At 46.2% G+C, this 25,898-nt stretch overlaps 1 protein-coding gene across 2 annotated transcripts; it reads left to right on the top strand.

Annotated features, from left to right (window-relative positions):
* The first annotated feature begins 2,312 nt into the window (after positions 1-2,312).
* On the top strand, positions 2,313-25,594 carry LOC115481828 (keratin, type I cytoskeletal 47 kDa-like). Of its 2 annotated transcripts, XM_030221239.1 has the most exons (9): positions 2,313-2,584; positions 2,693-2,972; positions 3,356-3,438; positions 11,458-11,614; positions 14,646-14,807; positions 15,800-15,925; positions 20,611-20,828; positions 24,442-24,493; positions 25,319-25,594. In XM_030221239.1, the coding sequence occupies exons 1-8, from the start codon at positions 2,382-2,384 to the stop codon at positions 24,488-24,490; spliced, it is 1,278 nt and encodes a 425-aa protein (XP_030077099.1). In that variant the 5' UTR covers positions 2,313-2,381; the 3' UTR covers positions 24,491-24,493; positions 25,319-25,594. The 2 variants fall into 2 exon arrangements, with proteins under 2 accessions (XP_030077099.1, XP_030077098.1); XM_030221238.1 differs by having other exon boundaries at positions 2,313-2,972.
* Positions 25,595-25,898: the final 304 nt, after the last annotated feature.

Below are 25,898 nucleotides of genomic sequence, written 5' to 3'. Positions count from 1 at the left end.
CCCCGCCAGCCGAGGTCCGACCCGCAATCTCCATATTTCGTCTTCCTCCGTGGCCTTGTGCTTCAAGGAAGTAACGCTGCAATGCTGATTGGTTGAATCCAGTTCGGCGTCTGACGTCGCTGCGACGTCAGACGCCGAACTGGATTCAACCAATCAGCACTGCAGCGTTACTTCCTTGAAGCACAAGGCCACGGAGGAAGACGAAATATGGAGATTGCGGGTCGGACCTCGGCTGGCGGGGGTTGGGGCCCCCCGCCAGCCAAAGTAAGCAGCGGGGGAGGGTTGACGGCGGGGAGGGGGGCCAGGGCGAAATCTGCGGGGGCCCAGGCCCCTGTGGCCCCACGTAGATACGCCCCTGATTACAAGAAAGTCAGCACTATATTTTCAGCAAATGGCCGTGCGGCGAGTGAAGCACTTGCTGCGCAGCCATTTTGGGGGGAGCACTTACCGTCACTCATTGAGGTGGTGGTAAGGGATCCCGTGCTAATCCAGCGGTAACTGGGCAGCACGTGGCACTGCCCGATTGCCACCGGGTACACACTGAAGCTACAAAAATAAAAATATTTTTGTAGTGCCGGATATGATGCACGCTGGGGGTGGGAACTACGACCGGACTGCTGCGGTAGCTTGGCGATACTTCTTTTAAGCGAGTGGTTGGGCTTACTGCCACTTTGTAAAAGACTCCCTTCACTTGCTGATAATTGTGCACACTCTTTCAAGACAATACACACTATTTGAAAAGAGGGCGTCAATTGTGTATTCACAAACCACTGTACATGCACTCATACCCCCTGATTCTGTAAAGGTCATCAAAAATTGTGTGAGCAAATTTAGGCACATTCCTGATTTGTGCATGCAATTTTTTTTGTTACATTTGTACCCCGCACTTTCCCACTCATGGCAGGCTCAATGCGGCTTACATGGGGCAATGGAGGGTTAAGTGAGTTGCCCAGAGTCACAAGCAGCTGCCTGTGCCTGAAGTGGGAATCGAACTCAGTTCCTCAGTTCCCCAGGACCAAAGTCCACCACCCTAACCACTAGGCCACTCCTCCACTCCAATTTAATTGAATAACAAGCCAATTAGCGCCAATAATTGGCTTTTTAACAGGCAACAATTGGCACTAATAAGGTTTAATTGGGCACAGAAGCTACACCTAAATTTTATGTATGGCCTAAAAAAGGGGCCATGGAAAGGGGACGGTCATGGGCATTTTGAGGCATAACGGAGGGGTGGCTTTGAATTATGCGCATAATTATAGAATAACAGTGTGCCACATGTAAATTTAAGCACAGGTAGTTGCATCACATTTTCATTGGTGCAAATCGTTGCACCTACGTTTCCTTTTGACCATAACGCTTAAGTATTCGTCTATAAATTGCACCAAACTTTAGGCACGGCTTATAGAATAGCACTTAGCGTTTTTTTCAGCGCCAGTTTTTTAGGTGCCACTTACTGAATCTACCCCATAGTGCCCACTCTTTCAGAAAGTGTGCCCTCATTGCGCATAATGCACCCTCTTTCAAAAGAGTGTTTACTTGACAACTTTGCTCCCATGTTGAAAAAATGGCCGAACAAAAACAAATACAATGAACATTCTTAGAAATGAAAAAGGAAATGGCATGAAACGAAAATGTTCTCGCTGCCAATCCCTAGTGTACACATCAGTAATGTGATAAGCACTTACTTGAGGGTGTAGAACACTGCCCTATATGCTCGAGCCATTTGTAAAAGTACCCTTTGAATTAACAATCAAGGCGTTTTGTCCTGAGAGCTGGAACAATTTCTCTACTCTCAAATTCCACTAACTCGGGGTTTTGTCTTGTCTCACTCTTCCATCAACTGTATTGTTTCTTTTCGTTGGGAAGCAGATTTCAGCACTAGGAAGTTGGCTGAGCAACTTTTATTACCTGCTCAGGGCACTGGCATCTTATAGATGAGGTAGGATTAGTCAGAGCTGCGGGTTTGTCTGTCAGCCTTAGAGATTCTTTTGCAACTTCAATCACTACCAAGAATGCCAAAGCATGAGACATAGCATGGGGGAGTTAATATTAAGCACAGTTCAAGTGATGGAGAGCAACTGAACAAACGCTGAATGAAAGCTTAACTCCGTCCCACCCATTTCCTCTTTTTTAAATGAGTAATTATACCCAGAGGGTAACATTTCTGGACAAATCTACACATAAGCATTGCCGACAACACATAGTTTGTGTATGAGAAGATTGGTTGGCACAATATAGATATTTTTCTAGAAGGCGAGGTAGAATTTGAAAATGAAACACCCACTTGAGTCTCTATATAAAGGCTGAACCGTTGTGTCCCATCTACGACCAGCTGCATTTCCACTGTTGATAGGGCGGGTACCCCTCTCTTCCTGAGCACCATGGCAACTTTTCGAACGTATAGCAGTTTAGCAGTTCCCAAAACGAAAAATTCTGTGCAGAACTATGGTGGCTCCTCCACAGCAGGCTTTAGTGGTGCATCGTTAGGAGGCATCAGTGGTGGCTTTGGAGGAGGCAAGGGTGGTAGTTTTGGTGGAAGTCAAAGTGCTGGTTTCATTAGCGGTTCAGGCACAGGATTTGGTGGAGGCTATAGTGTTGGCTTTGGAGGAGGCAAGGGTGGTAGTTTTGGTGGTAGTCAAAGTGCTGGTTTCCTTAGCGGTTCAGGCACAGGATTTGGTGGAGGCTATAGTGATGGCTATGGTGGTGGCTTCGGTTATGCCGGTGCTGGCTTCCATGGGGTCAGTTTTGGTGGGGACAGCCTTCTCTCTGGTAATGAGAAGCAAACCATGCAGAATCTCAATGACCGTTTGGCTGCCTACCTGGACAAGGTGCGTGCCTTGGAGGAGGCAAACACAGAATTGGAGCAGAAAATCAAGGAGTGGTATCAGAAGCACGGCCATGGAGGGATCACTGGTGGGCCAGCTCGTGATTACAGCAAATATTACCAGATGATTGAAGACCTAAAGAACCAGGTAAGAACCTAATTGTTTTTCTAATAATTCTCTGAGTAATCAATGTAAAATCTATAGACAGACTGAATCAGTAAGTAAAGAGTCCATCCACTGTATTTGTAGAGGTTGAATATTTTTCTGTTTTAATGCAAGTATGTATTGCCATGAGAAATGCATATCATATCGATAGATTTTGCTCATTCAGGTCAAGGAAAACAAGGCTGAGGTAAAAACAGAGAATATTTGTTTCTTTCCACTGCATTTGCCATTTATTTGTGAAGTTAAAATCCAAGTTCTGATTGCTACCTAGTCTCTGATGTGTCATCATTTAGCATAGACAAAAGAATGCAGTTTAAGATTGAATACAAGGTTTACATCACTCTCTATACATCCTCCTTCCCCAGATCATTGCAGCCAACATAGACAATGCCAGGATCATTCTACTGATTGACAACGCCAGGATGGCAGCCGATGACTTCAGGCTGAAGTGAGTAGAGTGACTTGTTAAACAGAACAGATACTGGTCAATGGTTATATTCCAAACACTGCTGTATTCAGTGCACTGATTTCATTGAAAGCTGGAAATGGAAAAAAAATTCTCAGATGCTAATGAAAGAGATGATAGGTAAGATATTGTAACATGGATCAAATTTGCCCGTGTTTAGAGTATTTTGTCTTTAACTATATGTTTTTTGTTTTGTTTGATTTTTTTTTTACTTCAAATAGAAGAGAGATTCTCAATCCAGTCCTCAGGGCACATTCAGCCAGTCAGGTTTTCAGGATATCCACAATGTTTATGCATGAGATAGATTAGCATGCACTGGGGGCAGTGAAGGCAAATCTATATCATGTTTATTCACTGTGGATATCCTGAGGACCACACTGGCTTGATATGTCCCGAGGACTGGATTGAGAATCCCTTGCGGAGGGGATAATTTTATACAGAGGCAGGTAAGTGCTTAAGTTACACCAATTTTAAAAGGGGAAAGTGAAGTACTACTACCAGTGCTGTAGTGAGGGCGGCTGACACCCGGGGCGAGTCGCTTCTGCGCACCCCCCCCCCGGGTGCAGCACGGCGCCCCCCCTCGGCGCACACCCCTCCCTCCGGTGTGCACCCTCCCCCCCCCCCCGGAACACACTGTTACTTACTTTAGAAGCGAGGGGCAGGCGGGAGGGCCGATCCGCCCCTGAGTCCACGTCACTGGGAGCTGCGTCGGCTCCATTGGTTCCTTGCTTTCTCTGCCCCGGAACAGGAAGTAACCTGTTCCGGGGCAGAGGGAGCAAGGAACCAACGGAGACGACACCCCCCCCCCCCCAGCGGCATGCACCCCGAGTAGACCGCCCCACCGCCCCCCCCCCCCTTCCTACACCACTGACTACTACTACTATTACTTATCATTTCTATAGCGCTACAAGTTTGCACAGTTTCACTTTGAAAATGACCTCATGGGACATATACCACACATTTATAACTGCACTTTGGCATACACAAGTTTGCCAGTTTATTTTGTGGGCATATGCATATATTTTGTAAAATATGTACTTCACTCTTGGGGAGGTCTCCATGCAGATTAGATAAAATGATTGGGTTTCTGCCAGGTACTTGTGACCTGGATTGGCCACTGTTGAATGCAGGATACTGGGCTAGATGGACCACTGGTCTGACCCAATATGGCTCAGTAGTATAACAAGAGCGGGGCGGTGAGGGCGGTCCACCCCGAGTGCAGGCAGCAAAAGGGTGCATAGAGCAGGCACTCGGCTGCCGGCTCTGCCAGTCCGCTGCCCCCTCTGACATTACTTCCTGTTCCGGGGCAGGGGACTGACAGAGCCGATAGCCGAGTGCCTGCTCCGCGAACCTCCTTGCTAGGAGGGGATGTGACACACTTTGGGGATGTGGCGCACTGGTGGGAGAGACGCGTCGGGGTGGGCACAGCGGCGACCCGCCCTGGGTGGCGAACAATTATGTTCTGATATGTAGCCCTTTTTATTGTCACTCCCTCCCCTCCTTTTGTTTCTCTTACGGTTAATTATTTCCCGTCCCTCTATCCCTTTTCCTTATTATGTAAGAATTTGTGACCTAGCATCCTTATGTGCATTTCCCTCTCCTTTTCTTTTCTTTTCTATCTTTATACTTAATTTTATGATGTTACTGATTTGCAGTGTATTAAAGTTGAACCTTGAACAACATATTGTATGTCGTTCACAAGTGAAAACAAGCAGAAATAAATGCATGTTGGGGCTCATTTTCAAAACAGAAAAATGTCCAAGAAAACAGCACAAAGCAGCAGACGGACATTGTTTCGCCAAAATGTCCAAATCACTATTTTCAAAACTCATTTTGCAGTTCTCTTAAATCTCAAGAGGGAGTGTTGGAGGTGTGTTTTGGGCGAGACTAGGGCGGGATTCTGATTTAGACATTTTACTGCAATAATGAAACATTGTTAAAAACATCTGGGGCAAAAAATAAGACATTATTAGCTGGACCCAGTGGCATTCCTAGGGGGGCGGACACCCGGGGCGGTGCCCCGCCCCCCCCCGGGTGCAGCACCCCCCCCCCCCGATGCAGTGTGGACCCCCCCCCCGGGTGCAGCACCCCCCCCCCGATGCAGCGCGGACCCCCCCGGGTGCAGCACCCACCCCCGATGCTGCGCGGACCCCCCCGGGTGCACGCCGCTGGGGGGGGGGATGCCGCAGCGCGCGCCTGCTCAGAGTTTCCTGACTTCTTGCATTCGCTGCAGCTCCCTCTGACCCGGAACAGGAAGTAACCTGTTCCAGGGCAAAGGGAGCTGCAGTGAACGCGCAAAGTCAGCGAACTCAGAGCAGGTGCGCGCCGCGGCACTCCCCAGCGGTGTGCACCCTGGGCGGACTGCCCCCACCGCCCCCCCCCCCCCTTGGTATGCCACTGGCTGGACCAGTTTCAGTAATGATTAAAGTGCCAAAAAGGTGCTCAAACTGACTAGATGAACACTGGAAGGACAAAGGCATGACCATCCCTTAATCCCTTCCAGCCCCCTAAGAAGTGCAAGTGACAGTACATATCAGGCTCTATGACAGAAGATATAATGACCATTCCTCTTAGAGCAGGAAGCAGGTCCCTGGAATGGCCTAGTGGTCAGTGCAGTGGACTATAGAGAAGGGGACCCAGGCCCCAGTGGTGTAGACAAGGGCCATCCACTTTGGGCTCAGGCCCACCTAGTAGCAGCACACCTATGATGTGGCTGGAAGGGATAGCCAAAAACTCCCAACAACTGTCCCTCTTGCATACCATGTAAATAGCAGATCTTTGCCTGCAGCGAGCAGCGACTGATACATACTGCTTGCACCGGCCCCACAGCCTTCCCTCTGATGTCTTCCCACCTATGCGGAAACAGGAAGTTGCATCAGAGGGAAGGCTGAGGGGCTAACATGAGCAGTGTGTATTAGTTGTTGCTCGCTGCTAGTGAAAATCTGCTGTTTAAAAGATATGCGGGAGAGGGGGATGTTTGAAAGACCATATGGAATGCAGGCGAGAGAGGGAGGACCAAATCACTTGTGGGACAAGGCGGAGTTCTGCCCACCCATCTTGGGCCCAGGCCCACCCAAAATTGGGTGTCTGGCTATGCCCCTGCCAGGCCCATATCCCACTTTAACTGGTACACTTGTGGTGGAAAGTACGTGCATTCCAAAACCCACAAAATACCTACTGAACCCACATATAGGTGATACCTGCAAGCATAAGGGCTATTGTAATGGTGTACAGTTGGGTACAGTACATTTTTTGCTATTCCTGGAGGGCTCACCATACAATATAAGGGGGTTATGATATGATGTGTATCTGGGACCTTTTATGTGAAGTTCAATGCAAATCCCCCTAGGCTGACCCACTGCTTTGCTGGGATGCCTGTGTGGGCAGACTAGTAAGACCGCTGGCCCCCAGACATCCCAGTGGATTGCTTTTGTGCGTTTTTCCTTTAGGCATTTTTTATTTGAAAATGGCCCTTAAAGAAAGATGCACTGAGCACAGAAACATCTAACATGAACCAAAAAGATAGACGTTTTTCAGGTTCAAAAATGGCCATGTTTGGCCCTGGATTTTTGGACATTTTTTGCAAAACGTCCAAAATCGGATTTGGATGTCATATTGAAAGTGCCCTCTTTGCGTTTTTCATTTGCCAATAATATTGAAGGCTCTTTGCAAAAAGGGTACACTCTTTCCTGACAGGGCACACATGTGCAAACCACTAAGCATGCATGAACCATCACGTGTGCGTGTACTATCAGGAAAGAGTATGCCCTCTTTGCAAAGAGGGCACACTCTCAATGACATAATGACAACATGGCCAAGAAAACCCATAGGAAATGAAAAATTCCTGAAAATGACATGGAAAACGACACAAAACAAATATGTCCCGTCTCATAATGTGCATATGCATCGGTTTAAGAGCATATATTCCAGGCGATTTCAGATAAAAACCACACCTGCATGTAAAACGCTGTTAATATATATGTAAATGCCTTTTAAAATTAACCACATAGATGGTAATTCTACAAAACAGGTAATAACATTTATGCACAAATTATGCATGCATTATTTAGAGGTGCAAACACTTACAACAGCCCTATTACTGGCATAAATGCTTGTGCTTGAATTCTAGGCGTGTATTTCACCTGTTACTCATGTGTTCTATAATGCAAAGTAGGCAACTCTTTCCTACATAGCAGCATTGTTCAACCAGGGTGCCATGGCACATTGGAGTGTCACGGCTGATCCCCAGGTGTGTCGCAGAAGTTGGGCCAATTAATTTGTGCCAGAATGGAGTACGTTTTCTTGTCTCCAGCGGTCAGTGGCAGAGAACAGCAATTCATACAGCCTGATCGCACCAACCCCAGATCCTTCTCTCCGATGTAACATCTTGCTTCCACATAGACAGGAAGCGTCAGATAGAAGGCTCCAGGGTTGGCGAGAGAAGGTTGAATGAATCGCTGCTCGCTGCTGTCGACCTCTGGAGACAAGAAAACGTTTAAAAAGGTACACGGGGGGGGGGAGGGGGGTCAAGAGAGACAAGGGGAGATGCCTGGTTGCCAGCTGGAAAGGGGATAGGAGGGAGAGATACAGGACTATTTTGTGGAGGTGGGGTGGGGGGGAAGAGAAGGTAAATGCTGCAGTATTTGTGAGGATGGGGAGAAGAGAAGGTAAATACGGGACTATTTTTGAGAGGGGGGAATGAAGGTAAATGTTGGGCTATGTGTGAGGCTGGGGGAGGAAGAGAAGGTAAATGCTAGACTATTTGTGAGGATGGGGGGGGGGGAGAGAAGGTAAAATGCTGGACCATGTGTGGGGGTGGGGTAGAAGATAAAATGTTGGACCATGTTTGAGGGTGTGCCTTGACAATTTTAGCACCTTGTAAGTGTGCCGTGAGACAAAAGAAGGTTGAAAATCTCTGCTATATAGAATCAGCACTGCATAGGCACCTTCCATACGCCTAAATAGAATTTACACCCATAATGTCAAATGGATGTCAAAAGACATATGTTATACTCCTCTTTGAATACATTCACTATGAAACTCCAATATATTTAGTTAAACATATATCTACTGATATCTCTCTGGCCAATATTTAAAACCATTTAACCAGCCAGGAATGGCTCCTGGCCAGTTAAATGGTACTTAACTAGCTGTCCGCCGATATTCAGCAGGAGATAGCTGGCTATCTCCCGTTGAATATCACCAGTTAGTGCTTAGTGAATAGTCGGTTATATCACATGATATAACTGGTTATCTGTCGATATTCAGTGCATCGCCGGCTAAGTTTCAACTTAACTGGCCAGTGCTGAATATCAACTTGGCCGTTTAAGCTGAAACCAGCTAAAAAACACCCAGATACTCAATGCCGGTATCAGGTGAGTTCCCACCTGGGCAGTTCCCACCGGACAGTTCCCACCCATCAATTCCCCTGGGACAATTCCCACCTAGGACAATCAACCTCCCGGACAGTTCCCACCCATCAATTCCCCTGGGACAATTCCCACCTAGGACAATCAACCTCCCGGACAATTCCCACTTAAGGAGACAATTCCCACCAAGGACACCCCCCCCCCCCCCGGACAATTCCTATCCTCCCTAGCCTGTAGTTTCTTTCTTGTATCTGATCCCATAAATCCTGGCAGTGCTTTTTTTTAATGGCGTCTGAAACGAGGTTAGAGCAGCATACGGATGTACACAGAGGACATAAAATAACGGAATATCTTTTCATAGGTAGAGTAGAGGAGTGTGGTAGCCGTGTTAGTCCACTCTTAAGGTTATCAATAGAAATCAAACAAAATAAAACATGGAAAAGAAAATAAGATGATACCTTTTTTATTGGACATAACTTAATACATTTCTTGATTAGCTTTCAAAGGTTACCCTTCTTCGTCAGATCGGAAATAAGCAAATGTGCTAGCTGACAGTGTATATAAGTGAAAACATTCAAGCATTACTATGACAGTCTGACAGGGTGGGAGGATGAATTACTGAAAGAGATATTCCCATCCCCACCAGTACTGGCCTTCCGACAGCCACCCAACTTAAAACACAAGCTAATCAGAAGTAAACTTCCATCACAGACTGAAAAGAAACAGAAGGGCACACGTCCCTGTAATTTATCCAGTTGCAAATTATGCCAAAATATTTCACAGGACCCCACAGTCATCCACAAAGGAAAGATATTCAACATAAAGGGATCTTTCACTTGCTCATCCTCCAATGTGGTATATATCATTCAGTGTAAAAAATGTAACGAAGGATGCTATATTGGAGAAACAGGCCAGATGCTTAAGACAAGATTCAATTTACATAGACATCACATGAACAATACTGGTGCCAGTAGGGCTCCCACCCCTGTTGGTCAGCATTTTACAGGACCAGGACACTGTACCAGTGACTTCACAGTGAGAATCCTGAAAGGTAACTTTAAAACCATACAAGAACGTAAGACCTTTGAAGTCAGAATGACTGAATATTTTAACACCCAACAGAAAGGACTTAACAAGGATCTGGGGTTCCTAGCCCATTATAAACCATAAAGCTGTATGTCTCTGTTGATCACTCTCCCCTCACCTATCCACACCCATCCTGTTAGAATATCAATGATATGCTTTGATGTCCCCATGCATACCTCCTATCCACCCCCATCCTCCCACCCTGTCAGACTGTCATAGTAATGCTTGAATGTTTTCACTTATATACACTGTCAGCTAGCACATTTGCTTATTTCCGATCTGACGAAGAAGGGCAACCTTCGAAAGCTAATCACGAAATGTGTTAAGTTATGTCCAATAAAAAAGGTATCATCTTATTTTCTTTTCCATGTTTTATTTTGTTTGATTTCTATTGATAACCATAGGTAGAGTAGTAATTTGTTATAAATCGTAATCAGTGTGTCATTTTGATGGGCTGAATTAGGTTGAAACCTAGTTTGGGGGGGTGTCGGGGGGCATTGCCTCTCCCCCAACATGAACTACACTTTGTACTTATCTATTTATTTATGTACTTATTTATGACATTTAGATCCCAGATTAAACATTAATTAGGTTAGAGCATAACAACATAAGAGGTCAAACTGGGTCAGATCAATGGTCCATTTAGCTCAGTATTCTGTTTTTCACAAGTACCTGGCAGAAACCCAAATCGTGGCAACATTCCATACTACAAACCCCAGGGCAAGCAGTTGCTTCCCATGTCTGTCTCAAAAGCAGACTATGGACTTTTCTTCCAGGAATTTGTCCAAACCTTTTTTAAACCCAGATACGCTAACTGCTGTTACCACATCCTCCAGCAAAGAGTTCCAGAGCTTAACTAGTTGTTGAGTGAAAAAGTATTTCCTCCTATTTGTTTTAAAAGTATTTCCATGTAACTTCCTGGAGTGTACCCTAGTCTTTGAAATTTTGGAACGAGTAAAAGATTGATTTGCTTCTACTCGTTCTACACCAAACCTAATTTGCGGGGTGTAGGGGGACATTGACCCCCCACATGAACTGCATGTCTGGAAGGGGAAAGGGATGTGTAAAAGATAATGTTGTGGGGGGGGGGGTGTGAGGGAGTATTGGCTCCCCAAATGATGTGGAAGAGAAAAGGGAGGGATATTATTTGTCTTAGTGTGTTTTTTGGGTTATGGGTGGGAATTGTCCTCCCTGGTGTGGTGGGAATTGGTTCAATGGAAATTATCCTAAGTGGGAATTTTCCAGGTGGGAATTGGTGGGTGGGAACTGTCTGGTGAGAACTCACCTAGAACCTCAATGCCGGTCACCAGAAACAGCTCGACATTAAATATCCAGGCTCAGCGCCAACCATGGGAGGCAGCCTGGCTACCTTCCGGGGTCCGAATATCGGCCCCTCTATGGCTATATCTATTCACATAAACAAAATTTAGTCAACAATCAAAAGAATACTAATATGATGTTGATTTAGATGGTTTTGCATAGTTTTGCTTGAAGATGCGAGAATGTCCTTGTCACTCCTTTGAACATTCAATGTGTTCTTCCTCAGGTATGACAATGAGCTGGCACTGCGCCAGAGCGTGGAGGCTGACATCAACGGTTTGCGCAGAGTCCTGGATGAGCTGACCCTGTCTAAGTCTGACTTGGAGATGCAGCTTGAGAGCCAGATGGAGGAGCTGACATTCCTGAAGAAGAACCACGAGGAGGTAAAGCGGCCTTCTGCTTGACAGAAATACAAAAACGGCCTCTTTTATGAACTAAACCTCTAATGATTTGGAATCGCATTGTGTGGTTGTTTTTTTTTTTTTGTTACATTCGTACCCCACGCTTTCCCACTCATGGCAGGCTCAATGCGGCTTACATGGGGCAATGGAGGGTTAAGTGACTTGCCCAGGGTCACAAGGAGCTGCCTGTGCCTGAAGTGGGAATCGAACTCAGTTCCTCAGGACCAAAGTCCACCACCCTAACCACTAGGCCACTCCTCCACTGTTGCTACTATTTGAGATTCTACATGGAATGTTGCTATTCCACTAGCAACATTCCATGTAGAAGTCGGCCCTTGCAGATCACCAATGTGGCCGCGCAGGCTTCTGCTTCTGTGAGTCTGACGTCCTGCACGTATGTGCAGGACGTCAGACTCACAGAAACAGAAGCCTGCGCAGCCTTCTACATGGAATGTTGCTAGTGGAATAGCAACATTCCATGTAGAATCTCCAATAGTATCTATTTTATTTTTGTTACATTCGTACCCTGCGCTTTCCCACTCATGGCAGGCTCAATGCGGCTTACATGGGGCAATGGAGGGTTAAGTGACCTGCCCAGAGTCACAAGGAGCTGCCTGTGCCTGGAGTGGGACTCGAACTCAGTTCCTCAGTTCCCCAGGACCAAAGTCCACCACCCTAACCACTAGGCCACTTTGTAGTGGAAGTGTGAAATTTGTGACAATTTTCACAAGTGGATCTCCATGATGAAAAAAAGCATGAAAATGTCACAATATATGCTTAAAAGATAAAATGACATGGTGGTCTTGCATTTTTCCATTTGAAGCCCTATTTGCAAAAACCAATTCATGGGGGTAATAGTAGACCTGCAGTGCTCACCATTTTATAAGAATATCAACCCCAGTGGGCTTTTCTATACCTTGATTTTCGGTCCCAGATCCTACCTGCACACCTGGATATCCGGGTATTCAGTGGGCCGCCAGAAGCTATTAGGTACCCCTGACATTCTGGACTGATACCCAGCTAACTTTCTAGGCAAGACAGAGCAGCTATTTCTCTACCCTAACTTGCCTGGATACAGTGGCGTACCAAGTGGGGGGCGGTGGGGTTACTTCCTGTTCCGGGGCAGAGGGAGGGAGCTGCAGCGAACGAGAGAATTTAGCGAGCGTAGCGAATTGGGAGCAGACAGGCGTGCACTGCGGCAACCCCCCCCCCCAGCGGCGTGCACCCGGGGGGTGTCATTTCGCGGGGGGGGGGGGGGGGGCGCTGCACCCGGGAGGGGGGCGCATCGGCAATCCGCCCCGGGTGCTGTCGAGGCTAGGAACGCCACTGCCTGGATAGTTATCCAAATACTACTATTACTACTACTTAACATTTCTAAAGCACTACTAGGGTTACACAGCTCTGTACAGTTTAACAAAGAAGGACAGTCCCTGCTCGAAGGAGCTTACAATCTAAAGGATGAAATGTCAAGTTGGGGCAGTCTAGATTTCCTGAGTAGAGGTGTAGTGGTTAGGTGCCGAAGGCGACATTGAAGAGGTGGGCTTTGAGCAAGGATTTGAAGATGGGCAGGGAGGGGGCCTGGCATATGGGCTCAGGGAGTTTATTCCAAGCATGGGGTGAGGCGAGGCAGAAAGCACTGCCGCTAAATATCAACGATACCTGGATAACTTTCAGCTCTGTCCCCAGACTGCCCCGCACTATCCAGAAAGTGCTGAGGTGGTCATTATTTGACTAATGCTGCTAACATCACTGCTTGGCCTAGTGAGTTTTGCTTATCTAAGTATCAGGTGCTGCTACCCAGATAATTCACTTTACATAACATCCTCCCAAAGTTCATTTCACTCCCACATGGTCTACTCTGTGTGAATTTCACATAAAAAACCTGCGTGTAGAAATTTCACAACTGAGGTGTAGGTATCTTTTACGGCCATCCTGGATGCAAATTTTGCCTGCAGTTTCTCTACCCATCTCATTTGCATAGGTAGCAAAGTTGCATGCAAACAAGGGAAATCTGGGCTTTTGTAGACATGATTGTACTATCCATAAAAATCCTGTTGATTCCATACACCCTATCCCACTCTCTATGCTCTGCTAACAGTAATCTCCTTGCCTTTCCTTCATTCGCTTCCCTTTGTCTCACCATTTCCTGTGAAACGGCCTTCAGCTACCTTGGTCCTAAATTCAAACTTTCTCTCCCATCTATTCTCAGAACTGACTCCTCCTTACTTATGTTCAAATCACTCCTTATAATCCATGTTTTCTGCGAGGCCTGCATTCACTCTGCAGCTCCTCAGTACCTCTCCACTCTCATCTCTTCCTACACTCCTCCCCGGGAACTCCGTTCACTGGGTAAATCTCTCTTATCTGCACCCTTCTCCTCCACCGCTAACTCCAGACTCTGTTCCTTCTATCTTGCTGCACCATATGCCTGAAATAGACTTCCTGAGTTGGTAAATCAAGCTTTCATCTCTGGCCATCTTCAAATCTAGGCTAAAAGCCCACCTTTTTGATGTTGCTTTTAACTCCTAACCCTTCCTCACTTGCTCAGTACCCATATTATATCATCCCCACCTTAGTAATTCCCTTATCTCTTGTTTGTCCTGTTTGTCTGTCCTAATTAGATTGTAAGCTCTGTCGAGCAGGGACTGTCTCTTCGTGTTCAAGTGTACAGCGCTGTGTACGTCTAGTAGCGCTATAAAAATTCTAAGTAGTACTAGCATTCCCCCAACCCCACCCACCCAAAACTCTTCTGCCTGTTCTCTCTTCCCTTTCTCACCCCTCTTCTTTCCCTCCCATTTCTGTCCTCTCCTCTTCTGGATTTTGTTCTACTGTTGTAAACTGCATAGGTGCTTTTGATGGCCAGCATAAATAAATAAATAAATAAACAAACAAACAAACACAGTACTCAATTCAAGAATGTATTTCTAGACTCAAAGCAAATGTATGACCTTCAAAATACTAACACTTGAGTCTTTAACCATGCTGATGTTCCAATTGTCTCATGTCCTTCCAGGAGATGAAATCTCTGACAGGTACAACTGTTGGTGAAGTCAGTGTAGAAATGGATGCTGCTCCAGGGATTGACCTAACAAAGCGTCTGAATGACATGAGAGCACAGTACGAGACCTTGGCAGAGCAGAATCGCAAAGAGGCTGAGGCCCGCTTCCTTGAACAGGTATCAAAATCAAGCAGCCTAAAGTCATTTTAAGTTTGCGTTATTCTTGACTGAGCATTGAAGTTTCACTCATAAATGGGCTTATAAGGGTACCATGGCCAAAATATCTTTACAACTGGATTGACACGAAAATCTAGGTGCAAACAAAGTGCAGTACACAACTATAAGCCTGGTATCAACCAAATATATTGATTTCTGAGGGTTTTTCTGCCAGTAACATTGCTTGATTCCTGCGTGACCAGTACAGACCAAAGTGAATAAGCTAACTAATTTCCTACATAAGTACATAAGTGTTGCCATACTGGGACAGACCAAAGGTCAATCAAGCCCAGTATCTTTCCAACAGAGGCCAATCCAGGTCACAAGTACCTGGCAAGATCCCAAAACAGTACAATACATTTTATGTTGCTTATCCCAAAAATAAGCAGTGGATTTTCCCAAGTCTATTTTAATAATGGCTTATGGACTTTTCTTTTAAGAAGCTGGTCAAACCTTTTTTAAACCCTGCTAAGCTAACTCTGTCAACGAATTCCAGAGTTTAATTACACGATTCATTTTAAGTTTACTACTTTGTAGGTTCATTGCATACTCCTAGTCCTAGTATTTTTGAAAAGAGTAAACAAGTGATTCACATCTACCCGTTCCACTCCACTCAGTATTTTATATACCTCTATCACATCTCCCACAGCCGTCTTTTCTCCAAGCTGAAGAGCCCAAGCCGTTTCAGGCTTTCCTCATAGGGAAGTCGTCCCATCCCCTTTATCATTTTCGTTGCCCTTCTCTGTACTTTTTCTAATTCCACTATAATATCTTTCTTGAGATGCGGTGACCAGAATTCCTTTTACAATTTTGTCTTAACATCACACGCGCTTTGACCCTCTGACTTTGGCAACTGCTCAGGAGATAAACTCCAGCAGAGAAAGCTTGAAAATGCATTCTCTTGTTTCCCCCAAGTACAAAAGGATTGAATCTGACTTTCATTGTTGTTTCAGAGCCGAGAACTGAAAAAGGAGATTTCCGCTGGCGTGGAGCAGGTGCAGTCCAGCAAAACTGAGATCACGGATCTGAGGCGCACCCTTCAGAGTCTGGAGATAGAGCTACAGTCTCAGCTGGCCTTGGTAGGCAACATCTTGTTCTGCATACAAATGTCTATCACTACTTCTGTCAAGATGATCTGTTAGAGAGCAAGCTGCCAAAACGTTGCTGACTGGTGTGGTAATCTGCAAGCAATCTGGGGGTGTCATTGTCTGCAGACCTCTTATGCAAGCTCTATGACAATCTGTCTGCATCTTCTATTCATTGAGAGGTCCTTTTACTAAGCTATGGCATAACGTGGCCTTACACAGATTTTTCCCCACACACTAAGGCAGGGGCATAGACAGACCTCGAGGTGGAAGGGGGCCAGAGCCCGAGGTGGGGGGGCACATTTAGGTTGCTGCCCCACCACTGCCGCCCCTCTGCCGCCTCACCATCCCCCCTCTGCCGCCCACTGCATCTGCTGTACATCTTGGCTGGTGGGGGTCCCCAACCCCTGCCAGCTGAAGTCTTGGAGGGGGATAATTGAACTGGGACAACCATCTCTAAGGGCGCCCATCTCTGAGGACGTCCCCATGAAGAGGCGGGGCATCCCATATTGTCGAAACAAGATGGGTGTCCATCTTTCATTTCGATAATATGGTCGGCGATGCCCAAATCTCAACATTTAGGTTGAGAGGGTCGTCCCCGGTTTTCAGCTATAATGGAAACCGAGTATGCCCATCTCAAAAACGACCAAATCCAAGCCCTTTGATTGTGGGAGGAGCCAGCATTCGTAGTGCACTGGTCCCCCTGACATGCCAGGACACCAACCGGGCACCCTAGGGGGCACTGCAGTGGACTTCAGAAATTGCTCCCAGGTGCATAACTCCCTTACCTTGGGTGCTGAGCCCCCCAAACCCCACTCCACACAACTGTACACCACTACAATAGCTCTTACGGGTGAAGGGGGGCACCTACTTGTGGGTACAGTGGGGTTTCAACATTTTAAGCAACACTTCAAACCCTACAATAGAAGAAACATCATATACTGTTCAGCTGGGATGGCAGTTTTCTGCCTAGCAGTCCATATAGAAACATCATATAATGTTCAACTGTTACCAAGCCAAATCCAGAACAGCCACCAAAGTGTCTTCTGGAAGCCAGCCTTTGCAGTGTTTTATTTGTATGCTTATCTTTGTATGCAGCCAATAGGCAGATCAATCCTAAATTAAGCGGCTTACAAGAAGTGCCTTTCCTCTAAAATGTAAATCAACAAACTTCTCTCATGCATGCAGAACTAAACACCATCACACAACCGGGCTCAGCAAACTGAAGCTGCCCTGTGCAACTCATTAGCACCCTTAGGGCCCATTTTACTAAGCCGTGTAGGCGCCTACGTATGCTGAACGCATGCCAAATTGGAGTTACTGCCCGGTTGCCGCGTGGCCCTTGCAGTAATTTCAATTTTGGCGCGCGTCTGCTACACGCATCTGAAAACTATTTTTTTTTACTTTCTGGTGCACGTAACGGACATGCTCCAAGTGGCATTTGACATGCTTAGGTCATTACCGCCCAGATTTTTTACTGCTAGGTCAATGGCTGGCGGTAAGGTCTCAGACCCAAAGTGGACACGCGGCAATTTTGATTTTGCCACACGTCCATTTTCGGCAAAAAAAAGAGGCCTTTTTTTGCAGGCACGCTAAAAAAATAGATCTATGCGCGCCCAAAACCCGCGCCTACACTACCGCAAGCCATTTTTCAGCGCACCTTTGTAAAAGGACCCCTTAATTATCAGTGCGATCCACATATCATTTGTTTTCTTAATTTTTGAAAACTGCATATAAAATCCAGCAGGTAAAAATCTCTTTGGCAGCTACTAACAAATGTCCCATAGCTACTGCAAACTGCGTAGCAAAAGTTTCTCAGTATCTTTGTATCCAGACAGTGCTTTAAATAGACTTTGTATTGTAGCAGCAACGGTCTGGTTATGCTTCATTAGAAGGCAGCTCAATATATTGGGATGCGATCAACTGAAGCAGCCATACCAGTAAAGAAAGACATAAGATCCCAGCATCCTTTGAGAGAAATTACGTGATCCCGTTATTCAACCAGCTGGATGAATTTTTTGGTCCAATTTATTCAAAACTGAAAGCAGCTTAGTTTTTTTGTTCTCATGAAGCTTTTTTGAACTAAATTGGGATGGCAGTTTTCTGCTTAGCAGTCCATCCTGCTTATAATCGAACGAGAAAAACGCCCAAGTTCCGACCTAAATCGGGAGATGGACGTTTATCTCACAAAAACGAATAAAGCGGTATAATCAAAAGCCGATTTTTGGACGTTTTCAACTGCACTCCGTCGCGGATGTGGACAAAGTTGATGGGGGCGTGTCAGAGGTGTGGCGAAGGCGGAACTGGGGCGTGGTTATCTGCCGAACAAAGATGGGCGCATTTCACCGATAATGGGAAAAAAGTATGCGTTTTTAGCTAGAATTTAGGACACTTTTCCTGGACCCTGTTTTTTCACGAATAAGGCCCCAAAAAGTGCCCCAAATGACCAGTTGACCACTGGAGGGAATCGGGGATGACCTCCCCTGACTCCCCCAGTGGTCACTAACTCCCTCCCACCACAAAAAAATGATGTTTCACAACTTTTTATTTTCACCCTCAAATGTCATACCCAGCTCCCTGGCAGCAGTATGCAGGTCACTGGAGGAGTTGTTAGGGGGTGCAGTGGACTTCAGGCAGGTGGACCCAGGCCCATCCCCCCTACCTGTTACAATTGTGCTGCTTAATGCTTATTAGTCGTCCAACCCCCCCAAACCCACTGTACCCACATGTAGGTGCCCCCCTTCATCCCTTAGGGCTATAGTAATGGTGTAGACTTGTGGGCAGTGGGTTTTGAGGGGGATTTGGGGGGCTCAACACACAAGGGAAGGGTGCTATGCACCTGGGAGCTCTTTTACCTGTTTTTTTGGTTTTGTAAAAGTGCCCCCTAGGGTGCCCGGTTGATGTCCTGGCATGTGAGGGGGACCAGTGCACTACGAATCCTGGCCCCTCCCACGAATAAATGTCTTGGATTTATTCGTTTTTGAGCTGGGCGCTTTCATTTTCCATTATCGCTGAAAAACAAAAACGCCCAGCTCACACATTGTTGAATAAAACATGGGCGTCTATTTTTTCCCAAAATACGGTTCGGTCCACCCCTTCACGGACCCGTTCTCGGAAATAAACGCCCATGGAGATAGGCGTTTTCGTTCAATTATGCCCCTCCATATCTATCTATATATATATAAAAGGCACCTCCAACGTTCCATTGAAGCCTCAAGCCGGATGTTGAGGCGCCCGAGATATCCGGTTTGGCCTTTTGCCTGTAGCTCCGCCCTCGCGTTCTCCGCCTCTCACGATTACGTTGACGGCGCGTCCTCTCCCGCCACTGGCAGAACCGCGCGTTAGGCAGGTCCTCAATGGGCGAACCTCCCCTAGAAGGCGCGGCGAAATACTGTCATTGGACGAGCCTTCTGGATGGGTGACGATGTGGAGAGGATTACTTTTACACTCCACAAGAGAAACGCTCTACTCACAGCTCAGGCGATCCAACCCCACCTCTTGCGATGACGTCGCCGGCGGGGCCGGAAAGGCAGAAGCCACAAGTCGCATGGACAGATGACGGCAGGGCAGGAAAGGCAGAAGGCCCACAAAACCGCGACCGACGCAGGGGGAGGGGGGAGCACCACCACGGACACAGGGGGAGGAGCAGGAGTACAAAAACAAACAAAACCGCGACGCAAGCACAGCGACGAGTACACCCTGCCCCCCTCCTCAGCGCATCGCCCACCACCTCCCCCCCAAGCACATACCTCCCAAACAATCGCCATGTCGCTCATTAACAGTGCCCAGTCCCACACGGAACACAGCCAGCAGCTTGCCAGACAGCATGGAGGAACTGTGAAGCCAGGCAACCTACAGAGACACGCAGGAAGCGACAGCCCATTGCCACAGAGCCTCACACAAAAATTGAAGAATCATTTCTACACAGAACCCAGGTACCTCTGTCTCACACAGAGGGAAACAGCAGGAACCTATGTACAACATACAGAGGTATAGAAAGTGTGACACCCTCCATTACGATAGCTCAGGGACCTCACGGCACAGATGGCAAATAGCCTGGCACAGCCAGCCTCCCCGGAAAATCCCCTCAACTACAGAAACCAGGATCACATACGCACTTGCACACACTCATTCTCACCCACACACTCTCTCTGTCACACCCAAACTCCCACCCACACTCATTCTCTCTCACACACAGTCACTGTCACATACACTCTCTCAAACATACGCACTCCCAGGAAAGCCTTGCTAGCGCCCGTTTCATTTCTGACAGAAACGGGCCTTTTTTACTAGTAGAACCATAAATCTTTCCTTTAAAAACATAAGAACATAAGCATTGCCATACTGGGACAGACTGAAGGTCCATCAAGCCCAGTATCCTGTTTCTAACAGTGGCCAATCCAGGTCACAAATATCTGGCAAGATCCTAAAAGAGTAAAGCAGATTTTATGCTGCTTATCCCAGAAATAAGCATTGGATTTTCCCAAGTCATTTTAATAATGGTTTATGGACTTTTCTTTTAGGAAATTGTTTAACCTTTTTTTAAACCCTGCTAAGCTAACTGCGTTTACCACCTTCTCAGGTAATAAATTCAGGAGTTTAGTTACATGTTGAGTGAAAAAATATTTTCTCCAATTTGTTTAGTGAGTAACATATTCTCTCTTACTAACTTTTACCAGAAAAACTCCCTGGAGAGCACCCTGGCGGAAACAGAAGGTCGTTTCTGTGTACAGCTCGCAAATTTACAATCAAGAATCAGCAGTGTAGAAGAGCAGCTACTTCAGATCCGGTCTGACATGGAGCATCAGAGCTCAGAGTACAAAATGCTCCTGGACATCAAAACCCGGTTAGAAAAGGAGATTGAGACTTACCGACATCTACTTGATGGAGAAGGAGGGTAAGAAAAGACTCCAAAAAGACATATCAGAAATTCAAAACTAGAAATGTATGCTGATTTCTTCTTGATAAGCATTACAATAGTAGTTCTGAAGAAGAAGTTTTAGACCTTGTGGAATGTAAAAAAAACACCTATGCCTTGCCTATTTATGAAGGCAATGTAGGCACCTTTGTACGTCTATAAAATTGGCCCCAGCAGGATACAAATTCATACACACTAATTTACATCTGCTCTAAAGAAGGTATAAATATGTGTGTGCACCTTTGTATAACTAAGGGTGCCCACATTAATGACTGCATTATGTATGTAAATGTTTAAAACGGGCGTAGCTATGTGGGGCCACGGGGGCCTGGGCCCCTGTAGATTTAGCCTTGGATCCCCCTGCCGAGTGCCGATGACCCTCTCGACCCCCCCTCACCCCACTGCCGCCTACCTTTGCTGGCTAGGGACCCCAACCCGCACCAGCCAAGGTCCTCTTCTTCCGGCGGAAGGCTTCGTTCTGTTTCTGTGAGTCTTGCACATCTGAACAAAGCCTTGCACATCAGCCAGCGGCTGCGTTGCTGGCTGATCTGCAAAGCTTCGTTCTGTTTCTGTGAGTCTGCAGGACGTCAGACTCACAGAAACATATTGCTGGCTGATCTGCAAGACTTCGTTCTGTTTCTGTGAGTCTGACGTCCTGCACGTACAATGTGCAGGACGTCGGACTCAGAAACAGAACGAAGGAAGAAGAGGACCTCTGCTGTCGGGGGTTGGGGGTCCCTTGCCAGCAAAGGTAGGCAACAGCGACGGCGGGAGAGGGTGGGCGGCGAGAGGGGGGGGGGGTCAAGAGGGTCATCAGCAGGGGGGGGTCAAAGTTGTTGTTGGTGGCAGCGGCAGCAGGGGGTCGGCAATGGCGGGCGGGGGGTGTCGGCAATGGTTGGGGGGGGGGGGGGCTAAAATGTGCCCCCTGGTTTAAAATAGTAAGCCCAAAAACCAAATGGGTAAACACAATCACCCTGAAATTCAGTGCTAATTAACTGGTCAGAACGGCTACTGACCGGTTACATAGGGGCCTTTTTCCTAAGCCACGGTAGGCTCTGTGCATGTGCAGCATGTGCCCAAATGAGACTACCGCAAGGCCAGCGTGCCTCCCTGACAGTAATTTCAGATTTGGCGCACGTCCGTAACACCTGGATTAATTATTTATTTATTTCCTCCCAAGCGTGCTGTTTCCAGTGGTAATCAGCAGTTGGCTTGCGCCGACCGGTCATGGCATGTGTAGCGCATGAGCCCTTACTGCTAGATCAATGGGTGGCGTTAAGGGCTCAGGCCGCTTTTAGACGCATGCTGGTTTCAGTTTTACCGCATGCCCTTTTCTCTTCACATTAAAAAAAGACCTTGTGTGCACCTAATACATGTGCCTACACTGCCGCAGGCCACTTTTTTCCGCAGCTTAGTAAAAGGGCCCCATAACATTTAACCGGCTATCAGCCAATATTCAGCGGGGGATAACCGGCTATCCCCTGCTGAATATCCACGGTTAGTGGCTAGCCAGTTATACTGCGTGATATAACCGGGTATCTGCCGATTTTTAGACTGAGTTTAGCGGCCATATTTGGCCGCGTAAAATAGTGGAATATCTTTGGCTGGTTTGAAGATAACTGGCTAAGTCTGAACATTGACTTATCCAGTTATCTTAAAACCGCAAAAAAAATAAACGGATATTCAGTGCCGGTCACTGGAAATGTCCCGGCATTGAATATCCAGGCTTAGCGCCAACTGCAGAATTTAGCTGGTCTAAATCCATGGTCTGAATATTGGCCTCAGTATATGTGATACTATCCTCCTAATTCTGTAAAAGTCACCCCAAAATTGCGTGCACACATTTGGGTGTGTGTCCAATGTGCATACGCAAATTGAATAATGAGCTAATTAACGCCAATAATTGGCTTTTTAACAAGCAGTTATTGGCACTAATTATTTAATTGGAATTTACATGCGTAAATTTAGGTGCAGGATTCGCACCTAAATTTTATGTGTGAGTAAAAAAAGGGGATGCAGAAATGGGAGGGTCAAGGGCAGAACAGGGACGTTCCTAGAATTTACGCACATTGCTATAGAATAAGAGGGATATGCTCCTAATTTAGCCACATACATTTGCACCACGTTTCAGTTGGTGCAAACGACCGCACCTAAAGTTAGATGCAATTCCTTAGCATAGGGGGTAGACTAGATGAATATCCAAATAGCAGGTTTATTCTCACTAGGGGCGTAGCTACGTGGGGCCACGGGGGCATGGGCCCCCGTAGATTTGGCCCTGCCCCCCCGCTGCCAACCCTTCCCTGCCACCGTCGGGTACCTTTGCTGGCGAGGGTCCCCAACCCCCGCCAGCCAAAGTCCTCTTCTGCGGCGCAGCCGCGATGCTGATCTGCAAGGGCAAACGTCTGTTTCTGTGAGTCTGATGTCCTGCACGTACATGCAGGACGTCAGACTCACAGAAACAGAAGCCTGCCCTTGCAGATTAGCAACATGGCTGCGCAGGCTTCTGTTTCTGTAAGTCTGACATCCTGCATGTAGCAGATTAGCAACGCGGCCGTTAAGGCTTCTGTTTCTGTGAGTCTGACGTCCTGCGCATATGTGCAGGACGTCAGACTCACAGAAACAGAAGCCTGCCCTTGCAGATCAGCAACACGGCCATGCCAGAGAAGAGGACCAGCAAAGGTACCCGACAGCGGCAGCGGGGAAGGGTTGATGGCAGCGGGAAGAGGGGGTTTAAAGGGTTGGCGCCGGGGGGGGGTCAAAGGTGGTGGTGGCGGCGGGAGGGGTCTAAAATGGCGGGGGGAGGGGGGGTCAAAAATGGTGGTTTTAAAAAAATGGCGGGGGGAACGGCAGCACCTGGGGGGGCTAAAATGTGCCCCCTCACCTCAGGCTCTGGACCCCCGTTCCGCCGAAGTCTGGCTACACCTCTGATTCTCACACAAAAATCCAAAGACTTGAGTCCTGCATTTCAGTGCTTAACGCGCCTTCTTCAGGACTCAATATCAATTATCTCAGGCACTGATGGAAATAGCACATAAATGGGCTTGAGAATCCAACAATACAGCAAATAAAAGAGTATCAGTGTAGGCACATGTAGTAGGTGCACACCGGGCCAGTTTTTACCACATCTGCAAAAAAGATCTTTGTTTAATGCGAGGGGAAAAGGGCATGCAGTAAAATGCGTTGATTTTTTTAGGCCTGATATATATATATATATATATATAATATTTTGAGTATATAGGATTGAATTCTATATATAGTGCTGAAAAAACGGGTACCAAAAAAGTGCTACTCTATAAGCTGCGCTTAAAGTTAGATGTGGTTTATAGAATAGCCTGCGTGGCCGAGTTGCTGATCTGCAAGGGCAGGCTTCTGTTTCTATGAGTCTGACATCCTGCACGTAGCAGATTAGCAAGGTGGCCGTGAAGGCTTCTGTTTCTGTGAGTCAACTGGAGCTTATGCCGTATGCAGTACAGCCAGAGCCTCTGTGATCAAGCATTCAGAGAGCATGCAAGATATTTTTTCTCAGATACTGGAGTATTTTTTGTCTGAAATTCACAATCAGTAAAATTATATCTATGTGCTTCCTCTGCAGAAGTTCATCAACAACGTACAGATCATCAACATACTCAATGAGCTCTTAAAAGGTAACATCAATATCCAGATTCTACTTCCACATCCTCATAAGAGCAAAAAAACATAAAATAGACATACTGGGTCAGACCAGTGGTCCATCTAGCCCAGTATCCTGCTTCCAGCAGTTGGCAATTCAGTTCACAAGTACCTGACAGAATCCCAAAAAGTAGCAAAATTCATGCTACTGGTCCCAGGGTTCTCCCATGTCTATCTCAATAGCAGTCTATGGACTTTTCCTCCAGGAACTTGTCCAAACCTATTTTAAACCCACACTAGAACTATGTCTTATTGATTTCATGTATAATTTTAGACTGGAGAAAGAGTTTATTGAATTAATAGTAGGGGCATCGGTTATCCACCCCAATAGCACGCTGTATTGCCAGTGACAACACCATGCCATGTAATAATATATTCTCACACAGCAATACAACAGCATTGCATGCCATATACTATTGTATATGAAGCCAGATTTCTTGAAATGTAAGAATTTTAGCACTTCTAAACTGATGTAATCTGGATTTTATTTGCAGAAGTTCTTTTAATTTTTGTATGGTTTTAGGCATTTTATCTATTTTTTTTCTTGTGTGTGATCCGCTTTGAACTCATTGGGTGTTAGTGGAATACAAGAACAGAGTGTAATGTAATGTTATATGAGCATAAATATACCACTAGCACGCAAAATGTATGATTTACAAAGCTGTAAAGAGGGTGAAATCTGCAAACCACATTTCAAAGCTTTTTCAAAGACAAAATTGTGATTCCTGTCATAAATAAAACCATTATTTAGCTATCAAAATCTTCTTAGAAGATTCTTTAACTTGGACACTATCTTTTAGATTCTACAAAAAAACATGCAGGTGACGACAGCAGTCAAAGAGGTTGCAGAGAAGATACCTTGAATCCAACAGCAAGACTCTTCATCAGACTCTAGCTTTGCAATGAATGAGAAATTGTCTGAGAAAGAACCTTTCTCTGTGCTTCAGACTGTGCAGTCTGCCGAATGCCTCGCTATTTCCATTTTCATGTCACTCAAAGATTCCTTTTGCAAGGCATACTATACAGCGTGTTTTATTTCTCTTTGCAATTCAATAAACTTTCTTTCTGATGCAGAATATGTTTGATAGTCGTAACTGAGCTGCTTATTCAAGGGGAGGGGGATTTTTTAACAGGGGGTTAGAGTAGCACTTTGGGGTATGGTTTATGGGCTGTCAAAATGTTAAGAATGATGGGATATGTAGTTTACTACAGTGTGTATGTGTGTGTGAAGAATAACTGATTTCATAGGAAACTGTCAATATGGGACATAGATTTTTGTTGCAGTGTGTAGTGTATGTGTAATTTCTTTGGCTATGTTTCATTTATTTTATATTGATTTTTATGTTTAGTTTTATATATTAACATGTGTGTGTGTTTTTG

This window comes from Microcaecilia unicolor, chromosome 12 (genome assembly GCF_901765095.1).
Source record: "Microcaecilia unicolor chromosome 12, aMicUni1.1, whole genome shotgun sequence".
In the NCBI taxonomy this organism is placed as follows: Eukaryota; Metazoa; Chordata; class Amphibia; order Gymnophiona; family Siphonopidae; genus Microcaecilia; species Microcaecilia unicolor.
Note: the sequence above shows the minus strand (reverse complement) of the source record. Positions and strands in the feature narration are given on the sequence as shown.

What these genes read in the sequence shown, in the direction of transcription:
- LOC115481828 (XM_030221238.1), top strand. Translation starts at nt 2,382, where the DNA reads ATGGCAACTTTTCGAACGTATAGCAGTTTAGCAGTTCCCAAAACGAAA. An exon ending in GCCGATGACTTCAGGCTGAA is followed by an intron (nt 3,439 to 11,457) that starts GTGAGTAGAGTG and finishes GTTCTTCCTCAG; the next exon opens with GTATGACAATGAGCTGGCAC. An exon ending in CTACTTGATGGAGAAGGAGG is followed by an intron (nt 20,829 to 24,441) that starts GTAAGAAAAGAC and finishes CTTCCTCTGCAG; the next exon opens with AAGTTCATCAACAACGTACA.